This window comes from Eleutherodactylus coqui, chromosome 1 (genome assembly GCF_035609145.1).
Source record: "Eleutherodactylus coqui strain aEleCoq1 chromosome 1, aEleCoq1.hap1, whole genome shotgun sequence".
NCBI classification, from domain to species: domain Eukaryota; kingdom Metazoa; phylum Chordata; class Amphibia; order Anura; family Eleutherodactylidae; genus Eleutherodactylus; species Eleutherodactylus coqui.
The window spans coordinates 5,160,040-5,180,922 of record NC_089837.1 but is presented as its reverse complement, the minus strand read 5'-3'; the positions used below and the strand labels follow the sequence as shown (position 1 = coordinate 5,180,922).

The 20,883-nt window shown below is 61.0% G+C and overlaps 1 protein-coding gene across 2 annotated transcripts in view; it reads right to left on the bottom strand.

Annotated features, from left to right (window-relative positions):
- Positions 1 to 15,791, bottom strand: part of GTF3C2 (general transcription factor IIIC subunit 2) — a 31,000-nt gene extending 15,209 nt beyond the window's left edge. For both annotated transcript variants that reach the window (XR_010790989.1, XM_066594350.1), the window contains exons 1-11: positions 15,720 to 15,791; positions 13,908 to 14,229; positions 12,957 to 13,349; positions 11,507 to 11,744; positions 10,987 to 11,251; positions 8,568 to 8,662; positions 8,414 to 8,491; positions 8,181 to 8,279; positions 4,929 to 5,156; positions 1,775 to 1,886; positions 1,581 to 1,698 (exon numbers count right to left, since the gene is read on the bottom strand). Coding sequence is in view for 1 of the 2 variants with exons in the window: in XM_066594350.1 (XP_066450447.1) it covers positions 1,581 to 1,698; positions 1,775 to 1,886; positions 4,929 to 5,156; positions 8,181 to 8,279; positions 8,414 to 8,491; positions 8,568 to 8,662; positions 10,987 to 11,251; positions 11,507 to 11,744; positions 12,957 to 13,349; positions 13,908 to 14,187 (1,906 nt within the window). In the remaining variant the exon portion in view is untranslated. The remainder of the gene's footprint in view (positions 1 to 1,580; positions 1,699 to 1,774; positions 1,887 to 4,928; positions 5,157 to 8,180; positions 8,280 to 8,413; positions 8,492 to 8,567; positions 8,663 to 10,986; positions 11,252 to 11,506; positions 11,745 to 12,956; positions 13,350 to 13,907; positions 14,230 to 15,719) is intronic.
- Positions 15,792 to 20,883: the final 5,092 nt, after the last annotated feature.

Genomic DNA, 20,883 nt, shown 5'->3' with positions numbered 1-20,883 from the left:
GGATGATGGGAGTGATACATTGTGTGTGATGGGGGGATTAGATTGTGAGCTCCTGGGGTCGGGGATGATGGGAGTGATACATTGTGTGTGATGGGGGGGATTAGATTGTGAGCTCCTGGGGTCGGGGATGATGGGAGTGATACATTGTGTGTGATGGGGGGATTAGATTGTGAGCTCCTGGGGTCGGGGATGATGGGAGTGATACATTGTGTGTGATGGGGGGGATTAGATTGTGAGCTCCTGGGGTCGGGGATGATGGGAGTGATACATTGTGTGTGATGGGGGGGATTAGATTGTGAGCTCCTGGGGTCAGGGATGATGGGAGTGATACATTGTGTGTGATAGGATTAGATTGTGAGCTCCTGGGGTCAGGGATGATGGGAGTGATACATTGTGTGATGGGGAGGGGGGGGATAGATTGTGAGCTCCTGGGTCGGGGATGGTGAGAGTGATATACGGCGTCTCCTAGATTAGATTGTCAGCTCCCGGGTGTCGGGACGTTGAGCCTCCCTCCTTTTCCCATTACACAGTCCATTAGTTCGGTCCCTCGGTTTCTCATTATCGTCACCCGCTCAGCTGCTACCACATTAACCCCTTCTGTACCAGCACTGCAGGAGGCCTCCCTGCCCCAGGCTGGAGGAGGGTGCGGACACCAGAGGGTTAATGCCGCTGCAGCCATTCAGCCATGTAATAACCATCTGCAAGCCTGACAATGACACCCGGGAGGGAACAAAGGAGAGGAGACCCCCCCATGAGAGAGCGAAGCATTAACCCCGACGTGTCTGCTCTACTGCCGAAACCAGAATCACATCAACCACCCAGCAGACAATCCTCGGTCACCGCTGTGGGGTCTGTTCAGCACACACATACAGGCCGTCCCCCTAATACACCCCCCGTCATACACCCCCACACCGGTCACCCCTTAATACACCCCCCGTCATACACCCCCACACCGGTCACCCCTAATACACCCCCCGTCATACACCCCCACACGTGTCACCCCTTAATACACCCACCGTCATACACCCCCACACCGGTCACCCCATAGTACCCCCCCTCCCTTCACGTCACCCTGTCATACACCCCCATACGTGTCACCCCTTAATACACCCCCCGTCATACACCCCCACACCGGTCACCCCTAATACACCCCCCGTCATACACCCCCACACGTGTCACCCCTTAATACACCCACCGTCATACACCCCCACACCGGTCACCCCTTAATACACTCACCGTCATACACCCCCACACCGGTCACCCCTAATACACCCCCCGTCATACACCCCCACTCCAGTCACCCCATAGTAACCCCCCTCCCTTCACGTCACCCTGTCATACACCCCCACTCCAGTCACCCCATAGTACCCCCTCGTCATACACCCCCACACGTGTCGCCCCTTAATACACCCCCCCCTCCCGTCACCCCATAGTACCCCCCTCGTCAGCCAGAACTCCCCTCCCCAACAATGTCCCTTCCCTTCATGCTCGGAGTCGTCGGAGCCCGGACTCTACGAGACCCATGGAGAGTCCTGGGGGCACAGAGACACTACTAATAATGGGGGGGTGCGTATTCCTACCTTCCCCCTGGGTCCTCCGGTGGGCATGCAGGGATTCGGGGTGAGGAAGGCTGTAGATCTGTACATGGCCACTAGAGAACGCAACTGCCAGAAGTCCGAGCCGCGCCATCTCTGTGCCCTGTGCCAGGGATGCCACGTGTTATACAGCAGTCATCATGCATGGTATGTGCCCGCTGTCACCCCCAAGAACTTACCTTTCTGAGGGTGCTGGGGGGCTCCCATCCACCGCTAGGGCAGAACTTTAGGTCCCACATACAGCCGTCATCCACCGCCAACCCGTAGGCGAAGGAGGCCGCTGAGCCACCCCTACACCAGAGGAAAGAGAGATGGCACATCACATGATCACCGCAGGGCACAGCGGGCGCAGACGTCACCCATCACCCAACCAGAGCGGAGGACACCGCAGGGGGCAGGGGACAGCGGGCGCAGACGTCACCCATCACCCCACCAGAGCGGAGGACACCGCAGGGGGCAGGGGACAGCGGGCGCAGACGTCACCCATCACCCCACCAGAGCTGAGGATACTGAGGGGACAGCGGGCGCAGACGTTACCCATCACCCCACCAGAGCGGAGGGCACCGCAGGGGACAGCGGGCGCAGACGTCACCCATCACCCCACCAGAGCTGAGGATACTGAGGGGACAGCGGGCGCAGACGTTACCCATCACCCCACCAGAGCGGAGGGCACCGCAGGGGACAGCGGGCGCAGACGTTACCCATCACCCCACCAGAGCTGAGGATACTGAGGGGACAGCGGGCGCAGACGTCACCCATCACCCCACCAGAGCTGAGGATACTGAGGGGACAGCGGGCGCAGACGTCACCATCACCCCACCAGAGCTGAGGATACTGAGGGGACAGCGGGCGCAGACGTCACCCATCACCCCACCAGAGCTGAGGATACTGAGGGGACAGCGGGCGCAGACGTCACCCATCACCCCACCAGAGCTGAGGATACTGAGGGGACAGCGGGCGCAGATGTCACCCATCACCCCACCAGAGCTGAGGATACTGAGGGGACAGCGGGCGCAGATGTCACCCATCACCCCACCAGAGCTGAGGATACTGAGGGGACAGCGGGCGCAGACGTCACCCATCACCCCACCAGAGCTGAGGATACTGAGGGGACAGCGGGCGCAGATGTCACCCATCACCCCACCAGAGCTGAGGATACTGAGGGGACAGCGGGCGCAGACGTCACCCATCACCCCACCGGAGAGGTGGACACCGCAGGGGACAGCGGGCGCAGACGTTACCCATCACCCCACGAGAGTTGAGGATACTGAGGGAACAGCGGGCGCAGACGTCACCCATCACCCCACCAGAGAGGTGGACACCGCAGGGGACAGCGGGCACCCCACGAGAGTTGAGGATACTGATGGAACAGTGGGCGCAGACATCACACATCACCCCACCAGAGGACACCAGGCGCAGACGTCACCCATCACCCCACCAGAGGACACCGAAGTGACAGCGGGCGCAGATGTCACCCATCACCACCACCGGAGCGGAGGACACCGAAGTGACAGCGGGCGCAGACGTCACCCATCACCACCACCAGAGCGGAGGACACCGCAGGGGACAGCGGGCGCAGACGTCACCCATCACCACCACCAGAGAGGAGGACACTGAGGGGACAGCGGGCGCAGACGTCACCCATCACCACAACCAGAGAGGACGACACCGCAGGGGACAGCGGGCGCAGACGTCACCCATCACCCCACCAGAGAGGGCGACACCGCAGGGGACAGCGGGCGCAGACGTCACCCATCACCACCACCAGAGAGGAGGACACTGAGGGGACAGCGGGCGCAGACGTCACCCATCACCACAACCAGAGAGGACGACACCGCAGGGGACAGCGGGCGCAGACGTCACCCATCACCCCACCAGAGCGGAGGACACCGCAGGGGACAGCGGGCGCAGACGTCACCCATCACCACCACCAGAGCGGAGGACACCGCAGGGGACAGCGGGCGCAGACGTCACCCATCACCACCACCAGAGAGAACGACACGGCAGGGGACAGCGGGCGCAGACGTCACCCATCACCATCACCAGAGAGGAGGACACCGCAGGGGACAGCGGGCGCAGACGTCACCCATCACCACCAGCAGAGAGGAGGACACCGCAGGGGACAGCGGGCGCAGACGTCACCCATCACCCCACCAGAGGACACCGCAGGGGACAGCAGGCGCAGACGTCACCCATCACCCCACCGGAGGACACCGCAGGGGACAGCGGGCGCAGACGTCACCCATCACCCCACCCGAGGACACCGCAGGGGACAGCGGGCGCAGACGTCACCCATCACCCCACCCGAGGACACCGCAGGGGACAGCGGGCGCAGACGTCACCCATCACCCCACCCGAGGACACCGCAGGGGACAGCGGGCGCAGACGTCACCCATCACCCCACCGGAGGACACCGCAGGGGACAGCGGGCGCAGACGTCACCCATCACCCCACCGAAGGACACCGCAGGGGACAGCGGGCGCAGACGTCACCCATCACCCCACCGGAGGACACCGCAGGGGATAGCGGGCGCAGACGTCACCCAACAACCCCACCAGAGCGGAGGGCACCGTAGGGGACAACGGGCGCAGACGTCCCCTATCACCCCACCAGAGCAAATGTTACCACAGGGGACAGCGGGCGCAGACGTCACCCATCACCCCACCGGAGGACACCGCAGGGGATAGCGGGCGCAGACGTCACCCAACAACCCCACCAGAGCGGAGGGCACCGTAGGGGACAACGGGCGCAGACGTCCCCTATCACCCCACCAGAGCAAATGTTACCACAGGGGACAGCGGGCGCAGACGTCACCCATCACCCCACCGGAGGACACCGCAGGGGATAGCGGGCGCAGACGTCACCCAACAACCCCACCAGAGCGGAGGGCACCGTAGGGGACAACGGGCGCAGACGTCCCCTATCACCCCACCAGAGCAAATGTTACCACAGGGGACAGCGGGCGCAGACGTCACCCATCACCCCACCAGAGCAGAGGACACTGAGAGGACAGCGAGCGCAGACGTCACCCATCAACCCCACCAGAGCGGAGGGCACCGTAGGGGACAACGGGCGCAGACGTCAGCCATCACCCCACCAGAGCGGAGGGTACCATAGCGGACAGCGGGCACAGAAGTCACCCATCACCCCACCAGAGCGGAGGACACTGAGGGGACAGCGGGCGCAGTCGTCACCCCTCAACACCACCACAGCGGAGGACACAGCGGGCGCAGACATCACCCATCACCCCACTAGACTGTGGGACAGAGGAGACAGGGGCACTCAGGCATCACCCACAACGCTTCGGCCTGGAAGACACCCCCATGTACAAACCCTTTATCCAGGCTGAGGGCTCCGAGGCGCCACAACTGTAGGAGTGCCGGTCCCGTGTGCGCCACATCCAGCCGGTGCCGATCGTCCATTCCGCGGTGACAATACAGTGCCACATACTGGCAGGAAGATGAACCCCACAATGTTGGGCACCAATCAAGAGACCACACCGGCCCCCCGACATAGAAGGTCACATCATGGCGCTGAGGGTGTGGGGGCAGCGACTGGAACCTGCGGGCAGATAAGGAGACGTCACCCACAATACAGAGCGTACACAGTATACAGATGGCGGGCACCACATGGTATACGGGGGGCAGATGGTGAGACGTCACCAAGAGTACCGAGCGTACACAGTATACAGATGGCGGGCACCACACGGTATACAGATGGCGGGCACCACACGGTATACGGGGGGCAGATAAGGAGACGTCACCCACAATACAGAGCGCACACAGTATACAGATGGTGGGCACCACATGGTATACAGGGGGGCAGATGATGAGACGCCACCAAGAGTACCGAGCATACACAGTATACAGATGGCGGGCACCACACAGTATACAGATGGCGGGCACCACATGGTATATGGGGGGCAGATGATGAGACGTCACCAAGAGTACCGAGCGTACACAGTATACAGATGGTGGGCACCACACAGTATACAGATGGCGGGCACCACACGGTATACGGGGGGCAGATGATGAGACGTCACCAAGAGTACCGAGCGTACACAGTATACAGATGGTGGGCACCACATGGTATACGGGGGGCAGATGATGAGACGTCACCAAGAGTACCGAGCGTACACAGTATACAGATGGCGGGCACCACACAGTATACAGATGGCGGGCACCACACAGTATACAGATGGCGGGCACCACACGGTATACAGATGGCGGGCACCACACGGTATACAGATGGCGGGCACCACACGCTGCGTTGAAGGGATGCCCCCCCGGCTACAATACACACTAAGTCCGACGCCATCACTGCAGGACCGTGTTAGTGAATGAGCACACAGATCACTAGTAAGAGCAGCAGCCAATCAGAAGGCCCAGCAGCGGGCGCGGACAGTGGATGTCTACTTCTCACACTACTCTTCAGCTCTGCAATTGGGTGTTACCCAGGGGCCACTAAACTGACCCCGTGTCCCGGGCGCCGCACCTCCCCAGCATGAGATATAGCGCCGGATCAGCGCCTGGAGTACGGACGATGTGCGGCATACAGTGAGATATCACCCAGGTTATGGATATATGACATACATGGTATATAGGGGCAGAGAACACAATACAGAGGCCATGCAGTATATAGGGGCAGATAACACACAATACAGAGGCCATGCAGTATATAGGGGCAGAGAACACAATACAGAGGCCATGCAGTATATAGGGGCAGATAACACACAATACAGAGGCCATGCAGTATATAGGGGCAGATAACAATACAGAGGCCATGCAGTATATAGGGGCAGATAACAATACAGAGGCCATGCAGTATATAGGGGGCAGAGAACAATACAGAGGCCATGCAGTATATAGGGGCAGATAACACACAATACAGAGGCCATGCAGTATATAGGGGCAGATAACACACAATACAGAGGCCATGCAGTATATAGGGGCAGATAACAATACAGAGGCCATGCAGTATATAGGGGCAGATAACAATACAGAGGCCATGCAGTATATAGGGGCAGAGAACACAATACAGAGGCCATGCAGTATATAGGGGCAGAGAACACAATACAGAGGCCATGCAGTATATAGGGGCAGATAACAATACAGAGGCCATGCAGTATATAGGGGGCAGAGAACAATACAGAGGCCATGCAGTATATAGGGGCAGATAACACACAATACAGAGGCCATGCAGTATATAGGGGCAGATAACACACAATACAGAGGCCATGCAGTATATAGGGGCAGATAACACACAATACAGAGGCCATGCAGTATATAGGGGCAGATAACACACAATACAGAGGCCATGCAGTATATAGGGGCAGATAACAATACAGAGGCCATGCAGTATATAGGGGCAGATAACAATACAGAGGCCATGCAGTATATAGGGGGCAGATAACACACAATACAGAGGCCATGCAGTATATAGGGGGCAGATAACACACAATACAGAGGCCATGCAGTATATAGGGGGCAGATAACACACAATACAGAGGCCATGCAGTATATAGGGGCAGATAACAATACAGAGGCCATGCAGTATATAGGGGCAGATAACACACAATACAGAGGCCATGCAGTATATAGGGGCAGAGAACACACAATACAGAGGCCATGCAGTATATAGGGGGCAGATAACAATACAGAGGCCATGCAGTATATAGGGGCAGATAACAATACAGAGGCCATGCAGTATATAGGGGGCAGATAACAATACAGAGGCCATGCAGTATATAGGGGCAGATAACAATACAGAGGCCATGCAGTATATAGGGGCAGATAACAATACAGAGGCCATGCAGTATATAGGGGCAGATAACAATACAGAGGCCATGCAGTATATAGGGGCAGATAACAATACAGAGGCCATGCAGTATATAGGGGGCAGATAATGATACCAGGCTGAAGGTATGGAGAATACACAGACTAGGACTAACAGCCAGGACTATACGGCTTGAAACATGTAAGCGTTCCTCCATCCTCAGCACCCCGGCAGAGGATGTTACATGTCCTGCATGAGTGCCGGAAGGTTTCCTGCGGCCGGTCGGTCGGTCGGCCGCTGCTGGAGACTTTCCTTCCCTCCACCTCCCTACTCACACGACTGGTTCAGGCCTACGGTGGCCATCGGGTTGTCTCTACTTGTACGATACATGATAGATAATGCCACATGGTATAGAGCGCACACGGTATATAGGGGGCACGACAATATGGAGGAAAGTGTATAGGAGCTTAGGGAAGTACAGGCCAGCTAATGCTACACAATGAGGACCCTATGGTGACGCTCCCATCACATATGGGGGTCTTCTACATACACCAACGTGGGGCACGGAAAGTAGTACTATCTGTACCTGCAGCGGATAGCCCCATGGACGCCCCCAGGGTAACAGTACTGACAGAATATGGTCTATCGGGCCTCATTGGAGTCCGTAGGGCGGAGCCGTCTATATAACCCGCCCTCCTCAGTGGTCCGACAGCGAGATGCCGGCTCAGGATCCCCCCCTGCGTCACATCTAACAGGCAGGTCCGGGGGTTGTGGTCATAGCGATGGGGCACAATGTGCTAGTAAGCTCACCTGTCCAGGACAAGGGGGTTGGAGTCCTCCTCTAGGCCTTCTCTTCTGATGCAGAATGGAGGGGAGGTGGTCTGCAGGGGGAGGTAGATCTCAGCCTCACTGCAAGAAACAGAGCCGACACTGAACGCCCCGCCGGTGCCCCGACACCCCTGCCACCAGCCGTCGTCATCCCTAAGGGTGCCCTGTGTGACCCCATGAGATCAGCGGGTGATCCGGTCCTCCTCCCATGTTACCTGTGTGATAGGAAGTGCCAGCTGTCCTTATGTGGGACCCATTCGGGGTACTCCCAGTCCGAGTAGTGGGCTTCCCGGCTGCGGAGGGGAGACAGGCAGGTAAATAAGAGCGCTGACACAGAACGCACCTCCATCATACAGAAATGTGTCTTACAAGTCCATGGTGACCGCCGCAGCGGCCCAGACCGGCGCCATGATGGAGTTGTGCAGGCCGTTCTCCGCCGTTCCTTTCACGTTGGCATAGACTTTCTGGAAAATAAGATGAATGAGTGGTCAGTAATGGGGGCACCTAGAGGGCGCACCCCTCCCCCGCTCATGGAGACCTTAGGGGGCCGCGCCGCCATCTTACATACAGTAATAGTAGCAGCGTGATGGTCACCATACTGACTATCTGTACACTCTGTGACCGGCGGCGGTAGAGAGGCGATGGGGGCAGACGGGAGCAGGGGCGCCCCGAGCCTTCATGATGCCTGCCGTGAAGTATGAAACGGCGTATCCTAGAAAATGACATTGCTGACATGCAGCAGATTTGCAGAATACGTCATGTCCCAGCATGCACCACTGGCAGGAAACATTCACCCCCCTCCTGTGTGGGCCGGCCTCACTTACTAAAATCACTGGAAGGTAAAAAGGATCTAGAAAAAGGGGGAATAACTCACAGAACAATCCCTAAAGTCATAGGATCCGCCCTCGGGGCCCCAGGGCCACACCGTAAGCACTGCACCCCCTAGTGAACGCCAGGTCATTGGTCTATCAGTACTCATGGGACAGGGTCTCCGCTCACTCCAGGAGGGGGTCTTCCGGTCGTCCCGCCCCCAGATGCCACCACTTTTCCTCCTTTTGGAGTAGTAAGATCCTTGAGCGTTATTGGGATCTTGTACGCCAGGATCAGGATCTTCGAGGAGGAGAGAAGAAACTAGAGGGATCACCTGGTGCAGGGACATCTCGGAGCAAGTGAAGCACCAGGACCGCGGTTACACAAGGCAATGGCCGGCCTGGGGTACGCACAGAAAGGTCTTATGGACGGAGGAGGCACGGATCTTTGGGTTGGAGAGGTTATTATGATACACCATCTAATATCCCGGAGCTTCTATACTATTCTGTGTGTCCTCCAGATCATCCGAGGTCCTGGAGAACCGTGTGGGGTGTAGGGGTCAGCGCTGCTGCCCGGGGATGTGGAGGTCCTGCAGAACGATGTGGGGTGTAGGGGTCAGCGCTGCTGCCCGGCCATGTGGAGTACCTGGAGAACGAAGTGGGGTGTAGGGGTCAGCGCTGCTGCCCGGGGATGTGGAGGTCCTGCAGAACGATGTGGGGTGTAGGGGTCAGCGCTGCTGCCCGGCCATGTGGAGGTCCTGGAGAACCATGTGGGGTGTAGGGGTCAGCGCTGCTGCCCGGGGATGTGGAGGTCCTGGAGAACGATGTGGGGTGTAAGGGTCAGCGCTGCTGCCCGGCCATGTGGAGGTCCTGGAGAACCATGTGGAGGTCCTGGACAACCATGTGGGGTGTAGGGGTCAGCGCTGCTGCCCGGCCATGTGGAGGTCCTGGAGAACGATGTGGGGTGTAGGGGTCAGCGCTGCTGCCCGGGGATGTGGAGGTCCTGCAGAACGATGTGGGGTGTAGGGGTCAGCGCTGCTGCCCGGGGATGTGGAGGTCCTGCAGAACGATGTGGGGTGTAGGGGTCAGCGCTGCTGCCCGGGGATGTGGAGGTCCTGCAGAACGATGTGGGGTGTAGGGGTCAGCGCTGCTGCCCGGCCATGTGGAGTACCTGGAGAACGAAGTGGGGTGTAGGGGTCAGCGCTGCTGCCCGGGGATGTGGAGGTCCTGCAGAACGATGTGGGGTGTAGGGGTCAGCGCTGCTGCCCAGGGATGTGGAGGTCCTGCAGAACGATGTGGGGTGTAGGGGTCAGCGCTGCTGCCCGGCCATGTGGAGTACCTGGAGAACGAAGTGGGGTGTAGGGGTCAGCGCTGCTGCCCGGGGATGTGGAGGTCCTGCAGAACGATGTGGGGTGTAGGGGTCAGCGCTGCTGCCCGGGGATGTGGAGGTCCTGCAGAACGATGTGGGGTGTAGGGGTCAGCGCTGCTGCCCGGGGATGTGGAGGTCCTGCAGAACAATGTGGGGTGTAGGGGTCAGCGCTGCTGCCCGGGGATGCGGAGGTCCTGAGTTCGAGCCCGTTGGAGAACACCTTTGTTTTCCTGTGAGCGATCTGCTGGGGCGTTCCTCTCCATTTCCTCTTGTAGCATCGATGGACGCCTTCCAGTTATTTGGCTTCAGCCTTCTTATCACCTTTTCTCCTCTGTATGAACCTTCTTTTGGGCAGCACCCTTGTAAAGCTGCTATGGGGTGCAGTGGTTACCGGTTTGGCTCTGGGGCCCCCGAATCCTATAATATAAGGGGGCCTCATAACTACGCCCACGCGGCGACAACAATCTCTGTGGATTTCAGAGCCGGCTGTGGGTTCTCATATCTGTATAATACGGATCCACCAGGTCTGAACATGGCCTACAAGATGCAGGTGCCATGCGGGAAGACCGGGCGGGTCACGGACTGCAGGGACCCTCGCATCCCCACTCACCTCTCCGGGAGCAAAGACGCCCCTCCTGAAGAAGCTGAGGTCATCGTCAGACTCCTCCCCGCTCAGGGAGTCATCCTCCACCTCTTCCTGCTCCTGCTGCAGAACCTCTTCTGACACTACAAAATCATCATCAGAGTCATCCGACTTCCTCTTCCTGCGTCTCTTCTTTGCGGTCTCCTCCGGAACCTTCTCCTCAGTCTTTGGAGGCGAGGACCGTCCAGACGCTGCCCACTCATCCGCTATAGCCTGGAAATGCTTCAAGGCCCTGGAGGGAGAAGTAACCAACATTCAGGAGACACAAGACCTCAAGAAAGTCTCCAAGAACCAACTGTGCAGCACGGAAATGTGCGCAGAGAGGTCGGAGGAGGTCCTCAGTGGTCCAGCCTGGGCACCGCTACAATGAAGGGGCCAACAGTAGCTGGGCTGACACCAGTGAGGTGCTACCAACGACACGCTGAGGGCCCCTCCACATCAGGGCCCCCGGCACTAGACGGACTACAGGCGGTCAGGGAGGACTCACGTTTTGGCTGCGCGTCTCCTCGGTCGGCCGCTTTGATTTAGCTCCAGCTCCACGTTCTCAGAGTCGCTCTGCCGGCTCTCCACAAGCGCCTGGGCCTCCGACTCTTGAGCCATCTTCATCATCAGTAGCTCGGCTTTACTCTTGCGGCCGCGCTTCTTGGGCACCTTTGCAGATGTTTGCAGGATAAGAGGGTCTTCAGAGGCCAGACACTTGTCCCCGCCGTCAACAGGAGGAGCGTCTGCAAGACACCCAACACTAAGAAAGGCAGGATGAGCCGGGGGCCAAGCGGCGCTGCGAAAAGGGAGGAACGGCGGGCCGGGGGGCCAAGCGGCGCTGCGAAAAGGGAGGAACGGCGGGCCGGGGGGCCAAGCGGCGCTGCGAAAAGGGAGGAACGGCGAGCCGGGGGCCAAGCGGCGCTGCGAAAAGGGAGGAACGCCGAGCCGGGGGCCAAGCGGCGCTGCGAAAAGGGAGGAACGGCGAGCCGGGGGCCAAGCGGCGCTGCGAAAAGGGAGGAACGCCGAGCCGGGGGCCAAGCGGCGCTGCGAAAAGGGAGGAACGGCGAGCCGGGGGCCAAGCGGCGCTGCGAAAAGGGAGGAACGGCGAGCCGGGGGCCAAGCGGCGCTGCGAAAAGGGAGGAACGGCGAGCCGGGGGCCAAGCGGCGCTGCGAAAAGGGAGGAACGGCGAGCCGGGGGCCAAGCGGCGCTGCGAAAAGGGAGGAACGGCGAGCCGGGGGCCAAGCGGCGCTGCGAAAAGGGAGGAACGGCGAGCCGGGGGCCAAGCGGTGCTGCGAAAAAGGAGGAACGACGGGTCGGGGGGCCAAGCGGTGCTGCGAAAAAAGGCGGGCCGGGGGGCCAAGCGGCGCTGCGAAAAGGGAGGAACGGCGAGCCGGGGGCCAAGCGGCGCTGCGAAAAGGGAGGAACGGCGAGCCGGGGGCCAAGCGGCGCTGCGAAAAGGGAGGAACGGCGAGCCGGGGGCCAAGCGGCGCTGCGAAAAGGGAGGAACGGCGAGCCGGGGGCCAAGCGGCGCTGCGAAAAGGGAGGAACGGCGAGCCGGGGGCCAAGCGGCGCTGCGAAAAGGGAGGAACGGCGAGCCGGGGGCCAAGCGGCGCTGCGAAAAGGGAGGAACGGCGAGCCGGGGGCCAAGCGGCGCTGCGAAAAGGGAGGAACGGCGAGCCGGGGGCCAAGCGGCGCTGCGAAAAGGGAGGAACGGCGAGCCGGGGGCCAAGCGGCGCTGCGAAAAGGGAGGAACGGCGGGCCAAGCGGCGCTGCGAAAAAGGAGGAACGACGGGCCGGGGGCCCAAGCGGCGCTGCGAAAAAGGAGGAAGACCACAATAAGAAAGCCTCGTCTAGGGGAAAGAGCAGGACTCTTACAGCCGGGGTGGAGGAGATGGAAGGGGCAAGAGCCTGATGGCTGGGGTTGGAGGACAGTCTAGAGAATGCAGTCACATACCAGCAGTAGTCAGCGGAGTGTCTTGTGATGCTGGCGCCCTCTTCTGGAGACTGTCAGTAGTCAGAGCCGTAGTGTTTACTGGGGACTGAATTACACCAAGCCCCTTCCTGCCAGGAGGATGTATGAGAGGGGCCATAAGCTCCTGGGCCGCCTTTATTCTCAGCAGCTCGGCTTTAGACTTGCGGCCTCGTTTTTTGGGCCCCTTTGCAGGCGTTTGACTGACGGCAGGGCAGGAGTTCTGTAGAGTCGGGGGCTCCACTGCGTCACATGTAGGGGGGAGACCTTGAATGGGGGGCATCACATGGCTGCTCTTGGAAGTTGGGGTTTGTGGAACACCAGAAGAGTCTTCAGCAACCAAATACACAGTGCTGCCATCTACAGGAGAAGGAGGACCTGCAGGTAAGTGACAAGACAGGGAGTTATAAAGAGCGAGGAAGGGGGCCCCCTTCCCGGGGGACACAGGAGGGAGGAGGAGGAGCGAGGGCCCCCTTCACGGGGGACACAGGTGGGAGGAGGAGGAGCGAGGGCCCCCTTCTTGGGGACAGAGGGACGAGGAGCGAGGGCCCCCTTCTTGGGGACAGAGGGACGAGGAGCGAGGGCCCCCTTCTTGGGGACAGAGAGACGAGGAGCGAGGGCCCCCTTCTTGGGGACAGAGGGACGAGGAGCGAGGGCCCCCTTCTTGGGGACAGAGGGACGAGGAGCGAGGGCCCCCTTCTTGGGGACAGAGGGACGAGGAGCGAGGGCCCCCTTCTTGGGGACAGAGGGACGAGGAGCGAGGGCCCCCTTCTTGGGGACAGAAGGAGGAGGAGGAGGAGCGAGGGCCCCCTTCTTGGGGACAGAGGGAGGAGGAGCGAGGGCCCCTTCTTGGGGACAGAGGGAGGAGGAGCGAGGGCTCCAGGAACAGAGTAGCACGAGGTCGGTAGTTGAGGATGGTGGCCCGGCTGTACGTACCAGTAGTGGCCTGTAGAGCGTCCTGTGCCGCCGGCAGAGATGGCTGCGGTCCCTTCTGGGGACTGTCACTTGGGAGAGACGCAGTGTTCACCGGGGACTGAATTACCCCGAGTCCATTCTTGCCAGCAGGATGTATGAGAGGGGCCCCGGACTCCTGCATGGTGGCCCCCAGAGGCAGCTCAGCGGGGGGCGGCTGACCCTCATCTTCTCGGCTTTGTACCATGACCTCTATGGGGAGCGGATCACCGTTCTCGGGGCCAGAGCCGTCCATTAACGTCATCGACCGTCACATCACCGCCGAGTTACACCGCAGCGCCATCACCTGGCGGGAGAAGAGAGCGCAGTTACAGCAAGAGGGGGAGGGGGTGAGAGGAACACCCCCTTCGCATCAACACATGGGGTCCCGGGCACCAAGACCACCCCCCCCCCTCAACACAGGGGGTCCCGGGCACCAAGACCCCCCCCCCCCCCCCCTCAACACAGGGGGTCCCGGGCACCAAGACCACCCCCCCCCTCAACACAGGGGGTCCCGGGCACCAAGTCCACCCCCCCCCCCCCCACAACACAGGGAGTCCCCGGCATCAAGACCGCCCCCCCCCCCCCCCACAACACAGGGAGTCCCCGGCACCAAGACCGCCCCCCTCAACACAGGGAGTCCCCGGCACCAAGACCGCCCCCCTCAACACAGGGAGTCCCCGGCACCAAGACCGCCCCCCTCAACACAGGGAGTCCCCAACACCAGGACCGCCCCCCTCAACACAGGAGGTCCCCGGCACCAGGACCGCCCCCCTCAACACAGGGGGTCCCCGGCACCAGGACCGCCCCCCTCAACACAGGGGGTCCCCGGCACCAGGACCGCCCCCCTCAACACAGGGGGTCCCCGGCACCAGGACCGCCCCCCTCAACACAGGGGGTCCCCGGCACCAGGACCGCCCCCCTCAACACAGGGGGTCCCCGGCACCAAGACCGCCCCCCTCAACACAGGGAGTCCCCGGCACCAAGACCGCCCCCCTCAACACAGGGAGTCCCCGGCACCAAGACCGCCCCCCTCAACACAGGGAGTCCCCGGCACCAAGACCGCCCCCCTCAACACAGGGAGTCCCCGGCACCAAGACCGCCCCCCTCAACACAGGGAGTCCCCGGCACCAAGACCGCCCCCCTCAACACAGGGAGTCCCCGGCACCAAGACCGCCCCCCTCAACACAGGGAGTCCCCGGCACCAGGACCACCCCACCCCCCCCTCAACACAGGGGGTCCCCAACATCAGGACCACCCACCCCCCCCCCCCCCCCCCAACACAACACAGGGAGTCCCCGGCACCAAGACCACCCCCCTCAACACCAAGACCACCCCATCAACACAACACAGGGGGTCCCCAACACCAGGACCACCCCCCTCAACACAGGGGGTCCCCGGCACCAAGACCACCCCCTCAACACAACACAGGGGGTCCTCAACACAGGGGGTCCCCGGCACCAAGACCACCCCCCTCAACACCAAGACCAACCCCTCAACACAACACAGGGGGTCCCCAACACCAGGACCACCCCCCTCAACACAGGGGGTCCCCGGCACCAAGACCACCCCCTCAACACAACACAGGGGGTCCTCAACACAGGGGGTCCCCGGCACCAAGACCACCCCCCTCAACACCAAGACCAACCCCTCAACACAACACAGGGGGTCCCCAACACCAGGACCACCCCCCTCAACACAGGGGGTCCCCGGCACCAGGACCACCCCCCTCAACACAACACGGGGGGTCCCTGGCACCAAGGACACCCCCCTTCCCCTTAGGCGCCCCGGACCCACCGGGCTATGCTCTCCGCTGCTGCTGTTGGATCTCCGTCTATAACGTTTAAAGCCGGCGCCGCAGCCTGTGGGCGCGTCCTGATGACGTCACAGAGGGCTCCGGAAAGATGGCGGCCGTGTAATCACAGACCAGGCTACAGAAACATGGCGGGCGGGGGACGTGCGGCGGCCGCCATGTGGGATTCGTTCTGCCGGGTTTTTCGGGGAGGTTTTTGCAGGATTTTCAGCCGCATTTTAGATTTATTTTACAAGGAAAAATGAAAAATGGCAATTCTGTCCTTGTACTGTGCGAGCTTCAGGGACCTGTCCCCTCCCATAAGATAGGAAGCACCTGAGGGCCCCAATGCCAAGACCGGCGAGCACACCTGAGAGACACCCCGCCCCAAGACCGGCGTGCACACCTGAGAGACACCCCGCCCCAAGACCTTGTGTGCACCTGAGAGAAACTCCGCCCCAAGACCGGCGTGCACCTGAGAGAAACTCCGCCCCAAGACCGCGTGCATACCTGAGAGAAACTCCGCCCCAAGACCGGCGTGCACACCTGAGAGACACCCCGCCCCAAGACCGGCGTGCACACCTGAGAGACACCCCGCCCCAAGACCGTGTGTGCACCTGAGAGAAACTCCGCCCCAAGACCGGCGAGCGCACCTGAGAGAAACCCCACCCCAAGACCGCGTGCATACCTGAGAGACACCCCGCCCCAAGACCGGTGAGCGCACCTGAGAGAAACCCCGCCCCAAGACCGGCGTGCACACCTGAGAGAAACCCCGCCCCAAGACCGGCGTGCACACCTGAGAGAAACCCCGCCCCAAGACCGGCGTGCACACCTGAGAGAAACCCCGCCCCAAGACCGGCGTGCACACCTGAGAGACACCCCGCCCCAAGACCGGCGTGCATACCTGAGACACCCCGCCCCAAGACCGTGTGCGCACCTGAGAGAAACTCCGCCCCAAGACAGCGTGTGCACCTGAGAGACACCCCGCCCCAAGAGCGGCGTGCGCACCTGAGAGACACCCTGCCCCAAGACCGGCGAGCGCACCTGAGAGACACCCCGCCCCAAGACCGGCGTGCACACCTGAGAGAAACCCCGCCCCAAGACCGGCGTGCACACCTGAGAGAAACCCCGCCCCCAGACCGGCGAGCGCACCTGAGAGACACCCCGCCCCAAGACCGACGAGCGCACCTGAGAGACACCCCGCCCCAAGACCGGCGTGCACACCTGAGAGACACCCCGCCCCAAGACCGGCGTGCACACCTGAGAGAAACCCCGCCCTAAGACCGCGTGCATACCTGAGAGACACCCCGCCCCAAGACCGTGTGTGCACCTGAGAGAAACCCCGCCCCAAGACCAGCGAGCGCACCTGAGAGACACCCCGCCCCAAGACCGGCGAGCGCACCTGAGAGAAACCTCGCCCCAAGACCGCGTGCATACCTGAGAGATACCCCGCCCCAAGACCGTGTGTGCACCTGAGAGAAACTCCGCCCCAAGACCGGCATGCACACCTGAGAGACACCCCGCCCCAAGACCGGCGTGCACACCTGAGAGACACCCCGCCCCAAGACCGGCGTGCACACCTGAGAGACACCCCGCCCCAAGACCGGCGAGCACACCTGAGAGACACCCCGCCCCAAGACCGGCGTGCGCACCTGAGAGACACCCCGCCCCAAGACCGGCGTGCGCACCTGAGAGACACCCCGCCCCAAGACCGGCGTGCGCACCTGAGAGACACCCCGCCCCAAGACCGGCGTGCGCACCTGAGAGACACCCCGCCCCAAGACCGGCGTGCGCACCTGAGAGACACCCCGCCCCAAGACCGCGTGCACACCTGAGAGACACCCCGCCCCAAGACCGGAGTGCGCACCTGAGAGACCCTCGTCCCAAGAGTGGCGTGCGCACCTGAGAGACCCTCGTCCCAAGACCGGCGTGCGCACCTGAGAGACCTTTGTCCCAAGACCGGCGTGTGCACCTGAGAAGCCCCGCCCCAAGATCGGCGTGCGCACCTGAGAGAAACCCCGCCCCAAGACCGCCTGCGCACCTGAGAGAAACCCCGCCCCAAGACGGCGTGCGCACCTGAGAGAAACCCCGCCCCAAGACCGGCGTGCGCACCTGAGAGAAACCCCGCCCCAAGACCGGAGTGCACACCTGAGAGACCCTCGTCCCAAGAGCAGCCTGCGCACCTGAGAGACCCCTGCTTCAAGAGCGGCATGTTTACCCGAAGACCCCCGCCCCAAGACCGGCGTGACCTGCATGGTCATGTGTGCCATATGATTGCCCAACACGGCGCTCAGCAGGGACAGCAACGCAGACTACAGCAGCCGGGAGCGTCAGCGCAGGGTAGTATAGTCTTTTTATTTTATGGGGTGCTGACCCAGCAGCCCGGGGCCCCTTCCGGACCTTTGTGCACAGTGGGCTCCCCCAGTTGCAGTGGGCCTTGGCTCCTGGCTGGTTTGCTGGGTGCTGGCAGCAGTTCAGGTGGCAGGCATATACCCAGGAGAGGCCAATGCTTGATGCCAAACTGATAGCTCATGAGGGGCAACGGCGTATTCTTATCCTTGGCCCCCTGGAACCCAATTATCAGACACAACCATTGGTTCACCTAATCATCAGGGTGCAGAAGAGGGCCAACGATCAGCGCTCTGGGTTATCAGCAGCGACGGCTGTACAGCTTCCTGCGTAAACAGTCAGCCAATGGCAGCCGTACAGGGACAGCCGTGCCGACCGTCACTTACCTCCAAGCAGACAATGCTGCCAGGTGTGTAAGCAGCCGTGATGAGCGCCACCAACACATCCCTGTGATCGGCGCTCGTTGTAACTGATCATATCTTGGCTTGTGCGACAGGAACCCGAGTGAGCGGAGTCGGAGGGATTCGTACCGCGTCTCAGAAAGTGCCTCTGTGTAGCCATGAGAAAGTCAGCCCAACGCCGGCGCCCGTAGACACGCGCCATTTGTAGGCTCTCGCAGACCCGCGCCATTTGTAGGCTCTCTCATACTTGCGCCAGTTGTAGGCTCTCTCAGACCCGGCCCAGTTGTAGGCTCTCTCAGACCCGCGCCATTTGTAGGCTCTCTCAGACGCGCCATTTGTAGGCTCTCTCAGACCCGGGCCATTTGAAGGCTCTCTCAGACCCGCGCCATTTGAAGGCTCTCTCAGACCCGCGCCATTTGTAGGCTCTCTCAGACCCGGGCCATTTGAAGGCTCTCTCAGACCCGCGCCATTTGTAGGCTCTCTCAGACCCGCGCCATTTGAAGGCTCTCTCATACTTGCGCCAGTTGTAGGCTCTCTCAGACCCGCGCCAGTTGTAGGCTCTCTCAGACCCGCGCCATTTGTAGGCTCTCTCAGACCCGGGCCATTTGTAGGCTCTCTCAGACCCGCGCCATTTGTAGGCTCTCTCAGACTTGCGCCATTTGTAGGCTCTCTCAGACCCGCGCCATTTGTAGGCTCTCTCAGACCCGCGCCATTTGTAGGCTCTCTCAGACCCGCGCCATTTGTAGGCTCTCTCATACTTGCGCCATTTGTAGGCTCTCTCAGACCTGGGCCATTTGTAGGCTCTCTCAGACCCGCGCCATTTGTAGGCTCTCTCAGACCCGCGCCATTTGTAGGCTCTCGCAGACCCGGGCCATTTGTAGGCTCTCTCAGACCCGCGCCATTTGTAGGCTCTCGCAGACCCGGGCCATTTGTAGGCTCTCGCAGACCCGGGCCATTTGTAGGCTCTCGCAGACCCGGGCCATTTGTAGGCTCTCGCAGACCCGCGCCATTTGAAGGCTCTCTCAGACCCGCGCCATTTGTAGGCTCTCTCAGACCCGCGCCATTTGTAGGCTCTCTCAGACCCGCGCCATTTGTAGGCTCTCTCAGACCCGCGCCATTTGTAGGCTCTCTCAGACTTGCGCCATTTGTAGGCTCTCTCAGACCCGCGCCATTTGTAGGCTCTCTCAGACCCTGACCATTTGTAGGCTCTCTCAGACCCTGACCATTTGTAGGCTCTCTCAGACCCGCGCCATTTGTAGGCTCTCTCAGACCCGCGCCATTTGTAGGCTCTCTCAGACCCGCGCCATTTGTAGGCTCTCTCAGACCCGGGCCATTTGTAGGCTCTCTCATACTTGCGCCATTTGTAGGCTCTCTCAGACCTGGGCCATTTGTAGGCTCTCTCAGACCCGCGCCATTTGTAGGCTCTCTCAGACCCGCGCCATTTGTAGGCTCTCTCAGACCCGCACCATTTGTAGGCTCTCTCATACTTGCGCCATTTGTAGGCTCTCTCAGACCCGGCCCATTTGTAGGCTCTCTCAGACCCGGCCCATTTGTAGGCTCTCTCAGACCCGCGCCATTTGAAGGCTCTCTCAGACCCGCGCCATTTGTAGGCTCTCTCATACTTGCGCCAGTTGTAGGCTCTCTCAGACCCTGACCATTTGTAGGCTCTCTCAGACCCGCGCCATTTGTAGGCTCTCTCAGACCCGGCCCAGTTGTAGGCTCTCTCAGACCCGCGCCATTTGTAGGCTCTCTCAGACCCGGGCCATTTGTAGGCTCTCTCAGACCCTGACCATTTGTAGGCTCTCTCAGACCCGCGCCATTTGTAGGCTCTCTCAGACCCGCACCATTTGTAGGCTCTCTCAGACTTGCGCCATTTGTAGGCTCTCTCAGACCCGCGCCATTTGTAGGCTCTCTCAGACCCGCGCCATTTGTAGGCTCTCTCAGACCCGCGCCATTTGTAGGCTCTCTCAGACTTGCGCCATTTGTAGGCTCTCTCAGACCCGGGCCATTTGAAGGCTCTCTCAGATCCGGGCCATTTGAAGGCTCTCTCAGACCCGCGCCATTTGTAGGCTCTCTCAGACCCGGGCCATTTGAAGGCTCTCCCAGACCCGCGCCATTTGTAGGCTCTTTCAGACTTGCGCCATTTGTAGGCTCTCTCAGGCCCTCGCCATTTGTAGGATCTCTCAGACCCGGGCCATTTGTAGGCTCTCTCAGTCCCGGGCCATTTGTAGGCTCTCTCAGACCCGCGCCATTTGTAGGCTCTCTCAGACCCGCGCCATTTGTAGGCTCTCTCATACTTGCGCCAGTTGTAGGCTCTCTCAGACCCGGGCCATTTGTAGGCTCTCTCAGACCCGCGCCATTTGAAGGATCTCTCAGACCCTGACCATTTGTAGGCTCTCTCAGACCCGGGCCATTTGTA